Consider the following 19,371-nt stretch of genomic DNA (forward strand, 5'->3'; position numbering starts at 1 on the left):
TAGACATGTAAGTCATGCCATGTAAGTGTATAAGAGGGTGGAGGTGCAGATATACTATGCATAGAAGTCCAACTCTCCTTTTCCCTTCAGTGAAGCATTGTACAGTTGTATGGCCCTGGGTACAAATGACTTTCTCAGTCTGTCTGTTGTGCATGTCATGGAGCGTAGTCTCCAGCTGATCAAGCTCTTCTGCTGTATGATAATGCTGTAGAGTGGATGACAGTCATTGACCAGGATGCTGTGTAGCTTGTTCAGGGTCCTTTTGTCTGATACTGAAGTGATGCACTCCAGATCAGCTCCCACAACAGAGCCAGCCTTCCTTACCAGCCTGTCTAGTCGCCCAGCATCCCTCTTCCTAGTGCTTCCTCCCCAGCATGCCACAGCATAGAAGAGGACGCTGGCAACAACAGACTGGTAAAACATCCAGAGGAGCTTGCTGCAGACATTGAAGGAGCGCAGCCTCCTCAGGAAGTACAGCCTGCTCTGCCCTTTCTTGTATATTGCTTCAGTGTTGACTGACCAGTCCAGTTTATCGTCCAGATGTACGCCCAGGTACTTGTATGTGTTCACCACCTCCACATTGACCTCCTCAATGGTGACTGGCAGCAGAGCAGGCTTAGACCTCCTGAAATCTACCACCATCTCCTTGGTCTTGGTCGTGTTGAGTTGTAGGTGGTTGAGTCTGCACCATTGCACAAAGTCCTCCACCAGGCTCCTGTATTCCTCCTCCTGCCCATCCCTGATACATCCCACAATTGCAGTATCGTCTGAAAACTTCTGCATGTGACATGACTCCGTATTGTAGCAGAAGTCGGACGTGTACAGGGTGAACAGGACTGGAGAGAGCACCGTTCCCTGTGGAGCACCTGTGCTGCTGATTACAGTGTTGGAGAGGCAGTCCTTCAGTCTGACAAACTGTGTGTGTGTGTGTGTGTGTGTGTGTGTGTGTGTGTGTGCGTGTGTGTGTGTGTGTGTGTGTGTGTGGTCAGGTAGTGAATGGAAGTTTTTTTCAGTTTCTCTAAAGAAAGTTCCATACCATCAAACATGAAAATCTACACTGTGAACATCTATCTGTAGATTCTACTGTACCACGGAAAAAGCCCTAAAAAGTTTCTGGCGATGTTTCTGTGTGGCATTGCTGCCACCATGAGGTGGAAATGGGTAGTTGGTACGTGATAACATTACTGTAAGTTAAAGGAACAGTATAACAGTTGAAGGTCTTTGCATAGGACTTGTTTTGGTATTATTTCTCAATTCAATTTGATAGAATAAAGGACAGATAAATATATCTGTATCCATAGCTTCCCAAGCTGCACCATTATTTGAGTTAGCCATGAGGGTCATCTTTCAAAAAGTACTCATTCTAACGTCTATCATTTATTTTTGTAAGGGTTTTACAGGTCAAAGGACATGCTAAGGAGTCCATGGGCAGTGTAGAGTGCAACAACAGAGATATCAGTTTCACAATTTACCTCATGGCCCTCAATTTTCCCCAAAAGCTTGATGTGTACTAGGAAAATCAGATTCATAACTGACATGATTTTAAGTATATAAACAGAACGGGGTATCTCTAGGGGTTGGGAAATCATGTCTGTTACTGGCAAAAAAAAAAAAAAAGGTTATTAATTGCCTAGTGACTTCAATTAGTTTTGTCCCAGTGGGATACTGATCGGAGAAGAGATTTATTATTGAAGGTAGCCTGTAGTTATATATTCACTGAATTATGTCAAAACGTTGACGTCACCTAGGCTACTTAAATGGGCATGTGTTATTATCTGAATATCAGCCACCTGAAACAAGTTGTAGTCAAATATGGTAGCTTATTTTCTATCTACAACAAAGTCTTTTACAATTCTCATATCAATATATAGTTCTTCATATAGTGCCAAAATGTGTGTGTGTGTGTGTGTGTGTGTGTGTGTGTGTGTGTGTGTGTGCGTGTGCATCAAAATGTCCTTGTGGGAATGAATAAAGTAGGCTAGTTATCTATCTATATATATATATCTATCTATCTATCTACAATAACAGTTTGAAGGAGGAAGAAGCAGACCATTTTGATTTATTAATTTGGCATTTCTTTATTTGAATATCTGTCCAAATGTGTTTACTTATTGCAAAAAACACGAGAAGCTCATAGTTAACATTCGATTACATTTGCCTGAGGCTACATTTAAGTCACACATTACATTAAGCTTACATTGTTACAAATAGCTCAAATCCTCCCAACACTGCTCTCCTGTGTATCTTTTTTGGATGACGTAAAGATGTAAAATCGTAATTTCCGGTAGCTACGCGCTAGTTATCCTTAGCTTGCTTGCTAGCAAACGCCCAAGGCAATCAGACTCGTACACTCAATGTAGAACTTTTCAGAGATCAGCATGAACACCAAGCTTTATATAACTTGCTCCGAGTATATTTGAGCACTTTGATGTCCAGGGGGCACGTTGTTAGGGCAGCACCTTTACGGGATTGTGGTAAGTTAGTAACAATGTTGTTTGCTGACGTTAGCTTGTTAGTCTGTAGTCGGTAAGAATGACTGCTAGCGTTAGCTGTCCTGAAGGTTAGCTATGACAACGCTAGCTTTCAATCTGTTTTTCTTGTGTAAAGGCCCTTATTTAGAGTAGCGTGAAACTTTTTAAAGACTGTCCTTATCTTCTGTTCGTCGAGAATTCCTAATGGCAACTTTGCACTTGGCCAGTAACATGAATTCATTGTCATAATAGACTTTATAATGCTATGTTTCTTCACTCGTTTTAGTGTTAGCTTTGCGTTCACGTTAAGTTACCACTCGTTTAATCACTTGACAACAACAACCAAGGGTTGTTCTTAATTTAATATCCCTGTGTAAAGATGAAGGACCTATAGCCAGTTAACGTTTTCCCGATGATTAACGTTAACTTCAGCATGCTAACTTACCGTTAGCTGGCTTGTAGTGTGTACGTTAACGTTGGTGATTGATATTGAACTTTACCTTTTATGAGTTTGTTATCATCGATGTGTAGTGCTACGCCTATAATTAGCAAAGCCAGTCGTGATTCTTAGCAAATGTGTTGTAACAATGCATTTTCGATACAACCATGCATCTTGTACCGTTAGCTGATGAGGTTAAGTCAACTGTAACGTCATTAGACTAATACATAAACACGGCAGTTGATGCCTGTACTGTACACGATTTGATGGCATAGATATATCCAACTATTTATTTGTCTCTGTCAGTTCAAGGTTTCATTTGGTCATAGAAGATGAACGGGTTGTCTGTTGGAGAACTGTGCGGCCTCTTCTGCTGTCCACCCTGCCCCAGTCGCATCGCAGCGAAGTTGGCCTTTTTACCCCCCGAACCCACTTATGCACTTTTGCCCGATTCGGAGTCAGGGAACACGGTCCCGTCGAATTTGGGGGTGTCTGGACTGCGCTCACGGCTCGGGGGTGGGGGAGGAGGAGAGAGAAGCGGAAATGAAGGCAGATGGAAGCTGCACTTGAGTGAACGTGCCGAGTTCCAGTACACCCAGAGAGAGCTGGATGGGACCGAGGTGTTCCTGACACGATCCAGTAGAGGAAACAAAGTGGGTTGTATGTACATCCGATGTGCCCCCTCAGCCAGGTGAGAGTCGAGTCAAGAGAGACAAAGCATCAGCAAGCTGATCTTTAGGTCTACATGTGATTGAATGATTTTACAAACGTGTTTCTGTTGACTAGTTTCATTAACACCTCTTTTAGGTGTCCTTTTAAACATTGTGTTGTCTCTGGTTTACAGATACACAGTCCTGTTTTCTCATGGAAATGCAGTCGACTTGGGACAGATGAGCAGCTTTTACATTGGCTTGGGAACACGCATAAACTGCAATATTTTCTCCTATGATTACTCCGGTTATGGTGTCAGCACTGGAAAGCCATCAGAGAAGAATTTGTATGCAGACATTGATGCTGCCTGGCACGCACTACGGACAAGGTAAATGTTTCATGGCAGTGTCTTTTAAGAGTTGATTTCACTCAGCACTCTAAAAGTTGATCGAATGACTATGATTAAGGGACCTCTGACCGTGTCACCACTCCTGTGCTGCTTCACGAGACTATACAGGCACGTGGCATAGCAGTGACTTGAGGGTGTCCTCCTCAATAATCATGTGTGAAATTCCTTAAAACCTTACCTTGAAGTAGCCGTACTGTTGAAATGAAACACACGTACACATTGTTGATCAACATAGTGTCCAACCACCTTTGAATAAGAAGTACAGTTCAGTCATTTCCAGCATATTAGCCACATTGTGTATAAGCCGCAGGACAGTGTTTTATACAAGTTAAAAGAAACAAAACCATATTAACACCATATTAACTGCCCCCCTGTATTAACCTCATAGCTGAAGAAATTTAGCAAAATCAATGTATAAGCTGCGACTAATAGTCGGGAAATTGCGGTATTATCAGAAGACATAGGCCACGTACGCACGTAGCCGGGTATCTGCTAAAACGAAGATATTTGTCTACGTTTGGACCCGTCATCCACATGACAACGCATATAAACGACTGTTTAAAAAAACTCCGGGCTATACTCCATTTATAAATTGGCGTGTAGCCAGAGATAACCGGAGATCTGCGTTTTCGAACGTCAGAATATGCGCCAAATCAACAACAAATCTGCTCTGACATCAAACGTGCGACCTTTGTTCACTGCAGAAGCATGGATCTGAGTGCATTGAAAACGCAGATGTTCGGTTATGTGTGGAAGTTTTTTTTTTTTTTTTCGAAAACGAGGTAATGTGGATAACATTTATTTTATAAACGGAGGGGGGGGGGGGGAATATTCGGTTTTAAAAATACCCGGCTACGTGTGTACATAATAGCCATAGATGGTGTAATAAGGCAAGTGGGAAACGAAAAGGCTGTTCCAACGGGAGTGTGGTGACTGGAGAGAGTCATCACCACATCCAGCCTTAGACCGGAGTGTCCAGGGCAATAACCCTGCTGTGACCTGACCCTGGTCCATTGGTAGAGTTAAGCACCTTCTACTCAATTCCCATCCCAGGGCTCCCCTCCCTTAATGGTCCATCATCCATCATGGGCATCCCTGGTAAGAGTGAATGGTCCTTGAGTTAGTAAAATGATTGCCATCACCACCAGCCACTATTTTTGTTACCATACCGGTCTCCACAATCTTGCAACGTATCCCATGTACATAGACATGAGGAGTGCTTAGAGGCTTGTACACATTGTGTAAAGAGATTGGCCAAACGTCCACGTTTTTGACACCGTGTGTGGCACCGTGTCTCTGGCACAGGTATGGCATTAGCCCAGAGAACATCATTCTGTACGGCCAGAGCATCGGTACCGTGCCCACCGTGGATCTGGCGTCGCGATACGAGTGTGCCGCTGTGGTGCTGCACTCACCTTTGACCTCTGGCATGAGAGTCGCCTTCCCAGACACCAAGAAGACCTACTGCTTTGATGCCTTCCCAAAGTAAGTGCACTTTAGTGTTATTGGAGACATCATGGACTCCAGGCTTCTGAAGACCCTGGGGTCGATTCCAAAATGGCCTTATTTTAGTTATGGGATGTGACTGAGGAGCATTAATAGTCACATGGGGTATGTGTAGGCTTACCCTCCCTGTTGAGTTTTGTGTGGTACGGAGGTCTAGTCATGGGTAAGGTTAATTTACGGTTGACAGACACACACACACACACACACACACACACACAATCACACACCTACATATGTGTGTGTGTATATATATATATATATATCATACACACTGCCTAGAATGTGTTAACGGTCTGTTATCTGCAAGGGAGGTTGTTGATGAAATTCCCTGTCATGCTCCCGTCCCTCCCCAGCATTGAGAAGGTGTCCAAAATCACGTCTCCCGTGTTGATCATCCACGGCACTGAGGACGAGGTCATTGACTTTTCCCATGGGCTGGCCTTGTTCGAGCGCTGCCCCAAGGCTGTGGAGCCCCTCTGGGTGGAGGGAGCCGGCCACAACGACATCGAGCTCTTCAGCCAGTACCTGGAGCGCCTGCGCCGCTTCATCGGCCAGGAACTGGCCGCCAACGCCTGAGCAGGTGCACTGCACATGTCTGTCCGCGTAGGAGGAGTTTCCCACTCAGATGGGCACAAGATAATGTGATGCTCCCGTGCCTGTCTTTTTCCCCCAGGCAGCTGATTGGTTGCATCTTGTTTATTTGTTTTGTTTTTTTGTTTGTTTGTGTCTGCTCATCTTTTGTTTTGACTGTACATATTTTCATGTCAAGTCCCCAGGTTTTTTGTTCTTTTTCTGTGTCCATTTTCTGGTCGCTTGCATTTCACAACAACTTTTTTTTTTGGCCTTTGTTTCCTGGCCTCGCAGTAACTTGAAGGGTTAGAACCTCTTGCAGACGATAACCCCCAGGTGGTTGTACCTGAGTGGCGTCGTTCGTCTTCTGCAAACGCAAGCCCCCAATTGGCTGTGTGTCCGTCGGCTTTGTCACTGCTCTCTCTACCTCCCCCTGCTTCTGCCTGGAGCTCTCCTGCTGTGGTAGCTGGTCTTGCAGCGTTAACGTGACGTCAGTACACAACTTTAGAAGGACCACACACACACACTACACTTGAATCAACCCGTGATCTCCTCTGGCTCCTGTAGCCAACTGACTGAAACCACACTGCTTGTTGGTCTTCTGTGGCTGAAATGAACCTTGCTCAAGGGGTGGTTTTTAACCTGAGATGTGATGAGTATGCCCTGCCTACATATCTGATGAACTCACTACGTTGGGATATATGAAGCATTTTGGGAATGGAAGAGGATGGGGGGGGAAGTTCCTTCTGAGTAACCTTGCACGCAAACAGAATATTTGTTGCCAATCTGAAAGTTTTGTCCTCTCTCCTGTATGTGTTTTCTTTTTCTTTTTTTTTTGTATTTCCTACTACAAGTTTTTGTTCATTTATGGTTTTTGTATCTTTTCCTCTATATAAAACCTTACTGACTGCACTAAATGTGCTTTAGAGACATGGATGTTGAACTTACAATGCCAAATCTATTTTTGTAAAAAGATAGTATTTCATAAACCAAGGGACCCTTCTCAAAACAGAGTTGCTTTTAAATGGACAAAGGCCGTTTTAGAGTGTTCTGTAGGGGTGACTGACTTTTTAAATGGACTTCATCGAGACTCGGGAGAGACCGAATGAGAATATTTATTTGAGATGTAACGTCTTCAGTCCATAGCTCCATATCAGAAGTGGTTTCCGTTTTAGAGAATATTTTAATGCTTTGTCCTTATTTTTTGTTTATTTGTTGTATTGTAATTGAAATGAATAAAGCAACTGTCTCCAAGTAATTTTGATTGTTTGTCCATGCTTTTAGTTTAGAAGTAATCTAAATTTGCAAGATACTCTGGCAAAGAGCAATGATGCACGTTTCTTTTACCTCAGGCATCGGGGGAAACCAAACACATCTGTGTATCTGATATAAGCGGGCCAGAGGCGAGCTAAACTGATGACGACAGCGCTGCAACATTCAAAATCAGTAGACATTGGTCGTAGTGTTATCCAATTGCCTGCAGTGAGATTTTCAAATGCATGCTTGGTGCCTCCCCTCAAGTTGGGACATTACGGTATTCGTGGCCAGGCCCTTAATCTTAAGGATTACCAGGGTCTGGGTTTTCCAGGCTAGTTTAGAAGTGGTTTCAGAAGAGAGGTCCTGAAGTAATGGGTGCTGTTTGGAAGGCTTCAGTGGTGAGCACTGTGGTTCTGTTCCTTCTTCCCTTAACCGTCTGTAACATGCGGCTTTGACAGGTATTTAATTTCAGGGTGATAATGCCTCGGTCCTGCTTGGAAAACTGGTTTCATACTACGTATCATACTGTGTTGTCATTTATTTAGTATGAAATGTCACACATGCCCAGAAGACATTGAAATTATATGAAAACTTTAACACGAGAAGTGAGATACTAATTTGAGAGAGCAAATAAAACATTGGTTTGGGTTTTTTATTATTATTATTTATTTAATATTTCAGTTCAGACACCTCAAAAAAAAGTGCAGAATTTCTTTGCAGATATTCACTTGTGTCTTGTCGCCATCTAGAGGTCAACTCTAAACACTACATTTTAAATATTAACATGGAAAAAGCACTATGCACCGAAAAAAATCTGATAAATATAATGGACTACAACTAGTTCAGAGAAACAAGGGAAAATGCTGAACGTTTTTACATTTACTGATGATCACCACAGCCACTCCCCCTTCCCATCTCTTACATTACCACTTTGTTAAGGAGATTTTCAAATGTGCGGTTATAAGTGAAAACCATTTGGAAATGTGTGATAATGCAGGCTATGAGAGGTTGTGAAAAAAAAAACATGTACATTTAAAAAGTCATACTAGGCCGTAGTTTGGCCACCCAAAAAATTGCAATTAAATAATTATTCAAGTCAGAACAGACATAAATATATATGGATTCCATCTGCTATACCAAAGATAAGACATTTTCTTTCTAATTTGTTTGTTCCACTGCTGTTATACATAAATACTCTAAAAGTTCAAATAAACAAGTTAATTGAACCGTTAAATATGCAGTGTTTCTGAAACATTTTAATTAAAAACAATACATTGGATTTAACATTAATTTAAATATGTTCCCTTCCTATTTTATAGGTTTTTTTCTTTGAAATCTGAGAACAGAATTGAAAACACAAATGAAAATTGAACAAATCCTGGCATCAGATATGACTGTTCTGGTGCAAATATCTGTATCTAATTGTGATATTATGTTCCAGGCAAAACCAGCTGATACACAAGGAGTGCGTATTGAATGCGATAGTGAGTTAAAAGTTCATGTTTATATGGATACATTGTACAGTACTATGACCCTGAGTCAGATGTAAGATGTCTTTTTCAAATGGCATGTTGGGGGATGGGTACCCGTGCAGTGGAATCAATCAACCCTGAGATGGGACAAGAATGAGAATGATGCTCTCCCAGCGGCCCCTCCCACACGAGGCTTTGATCAGGCCCGGAGGTGTGTGGAGTGGGAGGTGCGCAGGCGACTGATCTCTCGTCTGATCTAGAGTCAGTGGCCCGTGTGTTTTCATTCTCCACTCTTGTCTGTCTTGGCTCTGTCCTCTCTTCTATCTGTGTTAGAGCTTCAGTGTGTGTGTGTGGCGTCTGGGCGGGTGGAGAGGAATGTTGCCCTCCCGTGCTGGGAACATGTGATGGCTCAACCGTCACCGTCAGAATGAGACACTATGTTTCCTTGTATCTGGGGAAGAGGAAGTGATCGTAATATTTAGTGTAGGGAGAGGCCCACACACACACACACACACACACACACACACACAGTATACAATATGCAATATCCTCTCAGGACAAATATGGCAAAGAGATATGTGGTGTTAGCCATAGTTATGGTTTTTACAGTTTACAGTTCAAATAGCAAAATTCAGATTATATCTGAAAACCAGAATGCTAGATATGACGATATCCAGTGTAGTGACTGCAGGGAGTGCCAGTTGTGAAATGTGTGACAGGTGACATGGTGACAATGAACTCTTCAGCTCTCGTTACTTCTGATTTACCAACTAATGAGGAAAGGTCTCACTGCTTTAGTCATTGTTGAACTCACCCAGTTTTTACTCTCAAAATCCTGACTTCTATCAACTACCACTCCTTAGTGAGTGAAGAAATGAGTGAGTGAATGAGTGAGTAAGTGAATGAATGAATGAATGAATGAGTGAGTGAGTGAGTGAGTGAGTGAGTGAGTGAGTGAGTGAGTGAGTGAGTGAGTGAGTGAGTGAGTGAGTGAGTGAGTGAGTGAGTGAGTGAGTGATTGAATGAGAATGTTTCTGAAGAGGCCCAGGTCCAAGTCAAACCAGGCAGGCCAGATTAATCTGAGAGCTGTAATTCTAGGGAAGGGACTCACTCTTCATGCAAGGAGCTGAGGGCACTCAGCTGTTCCTCCAAGGCCACTATGCGCAGGCCGATGTAGCCAGAGGACAGCAGGAGCAGCACGAGCCTGGGAAACACAGATGCAAACATCACATGAGTCATGCAATAGAGTCATATTCAGTATTACATTAAGCAACTGACTGTTTTAAAATTGATGGCTTTTGTCTAATGGAAACGTAGCAAACATGCTAAACAGAAACACACACACAACAGAGCAGACATTTAGCTGTGCAGACAAACTAAAAATAAAATCAAATGGATGTCAGATTATCATTGACAATGACCATTTTCCCATCACCCTTTGAACAGGGTGTGTTTGCGTTTGTGTGTGTGTGTGCCATCATCTATATATGTAAATAGACAATGACCGGGCTATTCTAGTGCAGTCATATCAAGTCTGACATCTACATTTAACAACAGAAGAAGATATGTTCTTGATGAGCACATCACAGAGTTGCACATGCCTAGAATTCCCACAAAGCAACATGCCCCATTCCAGGGACAATACACTGTCTCAATGGTGACTCTCTGAAACGCATTTGGGTTAATCAATAGGTCAACCTGATAATTAAATTATATGAAATTATTGACTGTCTTATGCTCTCTTAGTATTCCCTCAGTCATAGACATTATGGTTGTCAAGAACATTATTTGCCTGTGATGAGGGCCGACTGCTGTAAAACATGCTGTTAAACAAATGGCAAACACAGATGATCATAGTTAGTCTAGATCTAGATGATTTAGATCATTTTCATTTAGGGGAATATTTTCACATATACTTTTATAATTAATCAATATTTTTCATATCAATTAAAACAGTACAAGTGAGAGGCCAAAGCTGATTTAGGTGGGGTTTAGGTGTGGGCTTGTGCTAGGCCAAAGCTGATTTAAGTGGGGTTTAGGTGTGGGCTTGTGCTAGGCCTGTCGGTATTTGAGGTGCATGATATGATGAAGATCTGGCTCTCACAGTAGGACGTAAATCAGCAGGAGTGAGCTGACGTCCCTGGATTCTCCCACAAAGACGAACGGCTTGACTTTCTCCCATCCTGAAGACATCCACGATCCACCTGCTGGAGACGCACCTATGGAATGGTTGAAGAGTCAGGTGTTAAAAAAAAAACTCCCACTTTGGGCTCCTTTACAAACGTCACTGATAAGAGATTAAAGAGCATCGTCATCATCCATACCTGCATTCTCATACTCTGTGGAATAGCCATCCTTGCTATGGCTGCTCTCCTGGCTCGAACTGGTCCTGGCTAACTCCTGGACCCTGGCTAAGAGGAAAGACATGTGTTTTTAAAAAACTCTCTGAACACTTTCCTTCTCTGTCTTTCTCCAAGATTATTCCCATGACCTCCTCCACACACTCTTTCCTGCTTAACAGGATATGTCTGATGCTGGCAGCCCTGATATCTATTAGTGCTTACGTTTGGCCAGGTCTGGATCGGGAGAGTCCCGAGGAAGTGGGTCATCCACACTGGTCCGCCGGCTCACACTCTCGTCCTGACTCGAGTGGCTGGACATCTGCGGACAGAATTGCAATTACAGATGTCATCACGGCCCCTGAACTAATGAACTGGAAAATTAACATAGCAATGAGGCCGTGATGGAAGTGAGATTGATATTAGTGGTCTTACCATGTCTGCTTCTCGTTCAATGCTGTCCTGGGACATTTGGGGACTATTTATATTGTCGACCTAAGTTGAAGTGATACATTATTTCATTTCACTTAGGCCTACTCAATCACAACGCATCTCTTGGCAAAGGTATTTATAATATTTTAAAAAATTGAACAAAAAACACCCACACACCTGGATGTTAGGACACACTGAAAGAAGACGCTGGAAACACGAATCCCGATTCCGTAGGGACACAAACAGGTACTACGAATGAAAGCAGAGGGAAGTGAGTGGAATGACAAGGCAGAAAAACAATCCCCAGAGCTCTGTGAGAAACCCACAAAACAGTGGTTACCACTAACTAATTGCACCCTTGTGATTGTGTAAACACTTAGCCATTCGCTCAGCTGGCCAGGCCGATACTCAAATAAATATCACACTTAATGCAAAGCGACGTCTGTTCCCTCAGCCCTCTGTGTGTGCTCCACACGTATATTCCCCACTGAGCTGATGTCTACCTTGTCGCCATTGTTGGTGATTATCGACAGCGCGTTGGGCACCACTTTCGCTGTGTTCTTCTTCCTCACAGTTTGAATGCTCTCCACCTCAATTATCACCTGGGGACAACAACAGCACTGGAGTCACCTCAGATGCTCTGCTTGCTCCGGTTGGAATGGATAACAACATGACTAAACATTTACCTCACCGCCTCAAGCTTTTTCCAACAGACGGCAGTTTGTAAGGTAATGATTATTACCTCAGGTCCTTCACCTGAGGCAAACTCTCTGAAACCATTTTCATCTAGATGTACAGGGCCAGTTCACCATGCATGGTTTAAGCCTAGTCCTGAACTAAAATATAAACTCAGTGGAGATTTTAATTAAAAAGCTTTTAGTTTAAGACTAGGCTTAATCCATATGGAAACTGTCCTAACAATCACTATAGTAGCCTATATTTGTAGGAATCCCAATACAAGAAACCTTGTGGACAAGACTAGTTGAAGAGGAATACTGTAAGGTGACCAGATGTATGAAAACAAGTTTTATCTTCAAAAAACGGGGACATTGGTAGTTTTTCTGTATTTCCCCTTTGACAGGAACCCAAAAAAACAAGGACTGTCCCCTGATACCCTTGAATACTGGGGATCTAGTCCTACCTTGGTGGCCTTGAGCAGCACGGTGGAGTAGAAGCAGATGTGTTGGCTGGACACGTAGAGCTTGCCGTGATAGAGCACCTCCTTCTGCAGGGCACAGGTGAACGCTAGAGCAGACAAGTGAGTCAGTCACCGCTACCACTGACGGAGAACTTAGACGAGTCAGTCACAGCTACCACAACACACATTAAACTGACGGAGAACTTAGACGAGTCAGTCACAGCTACCACACATTAAACTGATGGAGAACTTAGACGAGTCAGTCACAGCTACCACACATTAAACTGACGGAGAACTTAGACGAGTCAGTCACAGCTATCACACATTAAACTGATGGAGAACTTAGACGAGTCAGTCACAGCTACCACACATCAAACTGACGGAGAACTTAGACGAGTCAGTCACAGCTACCACACCACACATTAAACTGACGGAGAACTTAGACGAGTCAGTCACAGCTACCTCACATTAAACTGACGGAGAACTTAGACGAGTCAGTCACAGCTACCACACATTAAACTGACGGAGAACTTAGACGAGTCAGTCACAGCTACCTCACATTAAACTGACGGAGAACTTAGACGAGTCAGTCACAGCTACCACACATTAAACTGACGGAGAACTTAGACGAGTCAGTCACAGCTACCTCACATTAAACTGACGGAGAACTTAGACGAGTCAGTCACAGCTACCACACATTAAACTGATGGAGAACTTAGACGAGTCAGTCACAGCTACCACACCACACATTAAACTGATGGAGAACTTAGACGAGTCAGTCACAGCTACCACACACGGGCTTGTCTGCTGACTCACCATGAGTTAGGTCTTCCTCCTCCGGAATATCTGTGAAGATTTTGTGGAACGTTTTGTTGTGATTTTGAAAACTCTGTGAATTGAAAAGATACATTGATCACTGTCTTTTAACCATCATGCAATCAGAGAGAGGCCCCTTGCTCCCCTGTCTGAATGACTGGTTGAGGAATGCATGCACTAACAGACTAGACAGGTACATATGCACTGAACTGTAAGACTCCTTTGATAAAACTGTCTTACGTAATGACTGAATAGAAATGCAAATGTAAACTCACTTGGTTGGTGATGCTGCCGTCTACATGATCTAAACGCTCCTCTGCTATTGTTTGTTGGCTGTTGAATGCAATAATGATGGTGGATGTAATAACACACATTAAAACAATAGCAATATTTCATTATACTTGGGTGTGGTGTAAATTAACACAATATGTGACAATGGCCAGAGACAAAGCATCGATCCTCTCTCTAGAATGTGCCAAGTCTCAGTGGTCAGTGGAGACTGACCTCAGGTTAAGACTTCTGAGCTCCAGGAACTGCTGCTGGGCCTCCTCCAGACTGGCACTCTTTATGGCATCAGATGCCCGCCGGTAGCGCCCCCCTCTGGGCTTCCCCAACAGCCCTCCATTCTCCAGACCACCACTGCAGTGCACAGGCAACACGTTGGAGATATAACCGTCATAAGATATAACCGTCATAACCCTCAGTCATGTAATGGTGCAGTCAAGGCTCCTCTGTTGTGTCTGGAGACATCGCCCAGGCTTTTCCTTATTATTGCCACACACTTCACATCGCCCAGGCTTTTCCTTATGCGTGCCACACACTTCCGCAACATGGCATGTGCCCTCTGTGCCAACTACTCACCACTTCCTGTATGAACACCATGTCTTACATGCAGCAGTTCCTGCTCAGGCTTTGTGTTTTAGCGGAGGCTCTTTTATCTGATTGTGCATGCCACGTCCATGCAGGCCTAGCTGCTTTAACACCCTGGAGTCTAAAATATATTTTTTAAATAGTTTTAAATGTTTACACTGAATTATGATTAAAAAGGCAATTTCATTACATCCACTTTACTCTAATATAATTATTATGGAGGACCTCTCATAACCATACAGTATGTGCTAATATATAATAATAGGTGTTTTTGGTTAGATGAAAAAATCTCAAGGTATAGCAGACTGCCTCAAAGTGCCTGAAAAGGCCCGGACCTCCAAATGTTAAAGCTCCAAATCGGGTCAAATATACTGTAAATATGTTCTTTGAGACGAGCCAGACAACCAGCACACACGGGTCACTCAGCAGCCACAGTTACAGTGCTGCTTGTGTTTACTCAGACATCTGGCAAATCTGCTGACAGGGCTGTATCTCAGGATTGAAGATGCAGAGATTATGATTAAATATATATATATTAATCATAATCTCTGCATATATAAATAAAAACAAACAAATGTCATAGAGTAACTATTCCATAAAAATAAGTCTTGAACCACAACAGCAGTGAAATACTGTGTAGTTGCCAAAGTCATGCTACTGCCTGAATCTAGTACCTATACTGCACTACCACGCAACTAGTACCTACTGCACTACCACACAACTAGTACCTACTGCATTACCACACAACTAGTACCTACTGCATTATCACATAACTAGTACCTACTGCACTACCATAACACACAACACATCTAGTACCTACTGCACTACCACACAACTAGTACCTATACTGCACTGCCACACAACTAGTACCTACTGCATTACCACACAACTAGTACCTACTGCATTACCACACAACACAACTAGTACCTACTGCACTACCACACAACTAGTACCTACTGCATTACCACACAACACAACTAGTACCTACTACATTACCACACAACTAGTAGCTACTGCATTATCACACAACACAACTAGTACCTACTGCATCACCACACAATACAACTAGTACCTACTGCATCACCACACAACTAGTACCTACTGCATTACCACACAACTAGTACCTACTGCATTACCACACAACTAGTACTTACTGCATTACCACACAACTAGTACCTACTACATTACCACACAACTAGTATACTGCACTACCACACAACTAGTACCTACTGCATCACGACACAACTATATACTAGTTTATCATGCAATTTGAACCAGTGCAGGTTCAGTTGAAGTGCTCACACTTCAACTGAACCCACTGACATCAGAGTGGCATAACCATGCCTGAGTCAGGTGTGACACATGTCCTAACTCGTCATGGAGTCAGCATAATATAACAATTATAATTATAGTGCATTGCCTGCCTTACATACGGTTTATGTCATCTGATGATTTTAAGTCATTTTGTTTCAGTGAAGTGGTATCAGATATGATTAAACAATATTATGTATTATTAAAGGATATTTAATTTATTAAGTGAAACTTTATTAGGCCAGGGTTTTCAGCATGTTCTTTTTTTTCTGTTTATTCAAATGACATTGCTCCTACTTAATTACTCCACTGCAGATGAATGCTGATATCAAGCAAGCACTTAACTAATTCAGCAACTTCATATGGACCCAATTACATGAAATGTAATGGAGAAATGTTATTAGCTTTAGGAGAAGTTCATTAAGCATGTTCTTACTCAGAGCATATGATAGCCGTGGCAAAGGAACTGAAATGATCGTAAGCCGAGGAACCAGTTCTCCCAACTCTCCTGCAGTATGATACTATCTAACCAGTAGCAAAGTGCATTCAGAGTGCATTCACACGGTCAACAACAGACAAATAAGCTGAGAAAATGGGTAAATGGGTGCGTGAATTAAGGCCCACATAATGACATTTAAAAAGCGACAGGATTAAAACTCCTGCTACAGATCAGAACCATTCACCGCCAAAAGATCCGCTGTCTAAGCATGAGAGGAAGTTACCCATCATGCTTTGCCTGTGAACTCTTTCACTTCTTGTATGTAATTCATTCCACAGGCCAGCATCCCGGTTCCAGAAAGTGAAAGTTCTGCTACATATTCTTTCTACCTGTGCTGTTAACACAGGTGATATCACTACTGATCTGAGCTACCTGGCAGCTGATTAGGATGAGCTGGGTCACTAAATAGTTGGATCAAATACTTGGCAGGATATCTACTCTCTGAACCCGGGATGTCCGCCTCTGGTTCTGTCATATTTCTTTAACCAGACAAAATAGAGAGAAAGGTTAGATTTGTGAGTACTCTACTCTTAGTCTACACTGTGCTTTATTATGATGCTTATAATGTCTAAACACACACACACTCACTCACACAATCTCTCTCTCTCTCTCTCTCTCTTTCTCTCTCTCTCACACACACACACACACACACACACACACACAAACACACACAAACACACAGACACAAGGGGTTCTTGTCTACAGCATGAGATTTAGAAGAAATATCCTGATTACTTACACAGAGTATTCTATGCTGTCCAGAGAGAACCTTCTGTCTCTCCTCTTCATGGCTGCTGTTCGTAGTGCCTATGCCAATGAGAAGACGTTCTCTCTGCGCCTGTCAGTCTACCTGACAGTCTGTCTCTCCATTAACCGTCACTCTCTCTTTCGGCAGTTTGTTTTCATTTACACGTAAGCTTAAGGTGGTGACACGGAGCTAACAACATGCACAAGTCCCTCCCCCAATGCCCCACAGCACCACTGGTGAAGCAGACACCTGCGTCTGGCTCCGCCTCCATGTCCCTCTGGGCACTCCTCCTCCTCCTCCTCCTCCTCCTCTGTATGGCTACAGGTAGAGCGCACTCTCACACACTTATTAGAAAGCACATGATTAGTGCTATTTTGTTGCAAGTCATGAGAGCTCAGGTGACAGGTGACAGGTGTGTGTGTGTGTGTGTGTGTGTGTGTGTGTGTGTGTGTGTGTGTGTGTGTGTGTGTGTGTGTGTGTGTGTCTGTGTCTGTGTCTGTGGCTGTGTGCCTTGTGGAAACTTTTTTGCATAAGCGAGTAACGTGTTGACACTATCTTTCAACAGATATTGTTCTGTCAACAAATTTCAACTATATACCTGTAATACAATCAATGAACGTTTCCTTTTAACCTTAAGTGAAAAGCCTGTAGACAGCTATTCAGAGAACAGACTATTCTAATTCATACAGTATTACCTGTGTGTCTGCACCCCCATAACATTGACGAGAAGTCATGATTTCCTGGCATGCCATTGTGTACACATGAGGCCTTTAATCTATGCCTCAAGCAAAGACTGTTTTTAAATGTATGGTTGTCGAGTATAATTCACATATCATTGCCAAATAAACCTCCATTAATAGTTATGGGTCAATTGTTCTGTTGCTAGTTTGGAGTTTAACACGGTTTTAAACTCCAAACTAGCGACAGAGCAATATTGCCCCATCGAGTTTTAACTTGTGTCTCTCAATTAAGGTCTCAATTCAGAGAACAGATGGCGTTCTTCTCCTTATTGTACCAAAAGCCTGGTTACCCCTCTTCCTGAACTCTGGAGTCACGTTTCAGAAGCTTTGTTGGTCTTTACGGGCATGGGCCTTTGTGCTCGGCTACAAGGTAGAATTACAAAACTCCCTCATAGCCCTCATAGTTTCCATGCGGCATCGCACTGATTTCTATTCTTAAAAGGACTATACATAGAATGCACATACAGTAAGATGTGCTTTGGACATGACACCAGCCAAAGGGAGGAAACCGACGCAGAGATTCTTCGCTGAAGGAGACACACCTGTCATCAGACCGTTTATCAGCTAGTGGCATCGTACAGCAGGTGAAGGAGCCTTGACATTCAGATCCAGTGGAGAAATATTCAGATATGCATCTTCTTCTCTGTGGAAAAAAACCCTTCTAGAATTTTCTCTGGGGTCAAAGAAGTGCATCCATTAATGCACTCTGTTTGTGAGTGATCAACTGCATTTCCTTTAAGTTAGTTTTATCTATAGTGGAGGAAGTATATAATGTTGCACTTTAAGCGTCCTCGTCAAGGAAAGGCCAAATACTCTTTCAAATTAATTTACCTTTACCTTCAATAAATGCATAATCTAGGAATTCAAGGTGTTGCCTGTTGCCTTATCATTATCCTACTTTATGCTCTGCAGACAATTTTGATACTCTGTTGATTTTCTGAAGTATGTTAGGAACACATGATGTTACAGAACCTCAACCACTCACTTAAGGTTATTTTAGTGTCTACAGGTTATTGGGTATCCCACAGCATCCTGTATCCATTGCTCCTCTTCCATAGAGGCTGTCTAAAATCACAGTTGTGTATAGGACTATAGGAGGCTATATGTCACAAAAGTTAATTTATACTATTGAAGTATATCTTAATTTGGAAGAATGTTGATTTAGCATAAACATTATAAACATCAACATATTTTTTTCTTTCGATTCAGCAACTTTTCATTTGTTTCTGTCTCTAAGTTTGTGCCTTTCCACAGGAGAACAGAAAATGTAATCAAATGTATACACTGTCAAGTCTTCATTGATTGATTCCATAGACTGCATATACATTGTCAAGTCTATGATTGATTCTGATGGTTTCACTGGAACAATGGTCTCAGTCTCAACAACTCACCATGAGATCCCTATTAAGTGAATCACTCTCGTTTGATAGGATCAGCCTACTACAGACATTGAGTTGAAACCTTTCCATACCAAACAGATTTATTGGGCTCACAGGGGTTGAATAGTTATATTTTCAACAATGCACGGAGAACTTCACAGTTTCCTTCGACCACGTCCAGTTCCCTCATTGGTTCTACATCCTACATATTTGTGTTTAGGCATCATCTGTGTATTGACTTACAGTAACTGCTGCCTTGCTTGTTTAATAGGTTAAACATTTGGCAGTGAATTGTTTATGTTTCTGCTTACACCCTTTCAACTT

The 19,371-nt window shown here is 42.5% G+C and overlaps 2 protein-coding genes across 2 annotated transcripts; one reads left to right on the top strand and one right to left on the bottom strand.

Moving 5' to 3' along the window:
- Positions 1-2,309: 2,309 nt before the first annotated feature.
- abhd17aa (abhydrolase domain containing 17A, depalmitoylase a) lies at positions 2,310-7,304 on the top strand. Its single transcript, XM_062524124.1, has 5 exons — positions 2,310-2,474; positions 3,217-3,601; positions 3,755-3,949; positions 5,276-5,455; positions 5,830-7,304. The coding sequence occupies exons 2-5, from the start codon at positions 3,243-3,245 to the stop codon at positions 6,050-6,052; spliced, it is 957 nt and encodes a 318-aa protein (XP_062380108.1). The 5' UTR covers positions 2,310-2,474; positions 3,217-3,242; the 3' UTR covers positions 6,053-7,304.
- Positions 7,305-7,951: 647 nt separating this feature from the next.
- LOC134068486 (GRAM domain-containing protein 2B-like) lies at positions 7,952-17,137 on the bottom strand. The gene is made up of 13 exons (XM_062524135.1): positions 16,920-17,137; positions 14,005-14,139; positions 13,776-13,833; positions 13,501-13,573; positions 12,688-12,791; positions 12,050-12,148; positions 11,724-11,795; positions 11,550-11,609; positions 11,340-11,436; positions 11,100-11,186; positions 10,880-10,994; positions 9,887-9,979; positions 7,952-9,226 (listed from the first exon to the last, which is right to left on the bottom strand). Exons 1-13 carry the CDS (start codon positions 16,967-16,969, stop codon positions 9,211-9,213), a joined length of 1,059 nt encoding a protein of 352 aa, XP_062380119.1. The 5' UTR covers positions 16,970-17,137; the 3' UTR covers positions 7,952-9,210.
- Positions 17,138-19,371: the final 2,234 nt, after the last annotated feature.

This window comes from Sardina pilchardus, chromosome 2 (genome assembly GCF_963854185.1).
Source record: "Sardina pilchardus chromosome 2, fSarPil1.1, whole genome shotgun sequence".
Classification (NCBI taxonomy): Eukaryota; Metazoa; Chordata; class Actinopteri; order Clupeiformes; family Clupeidae; genus Sardina; species Sardina pilchardus.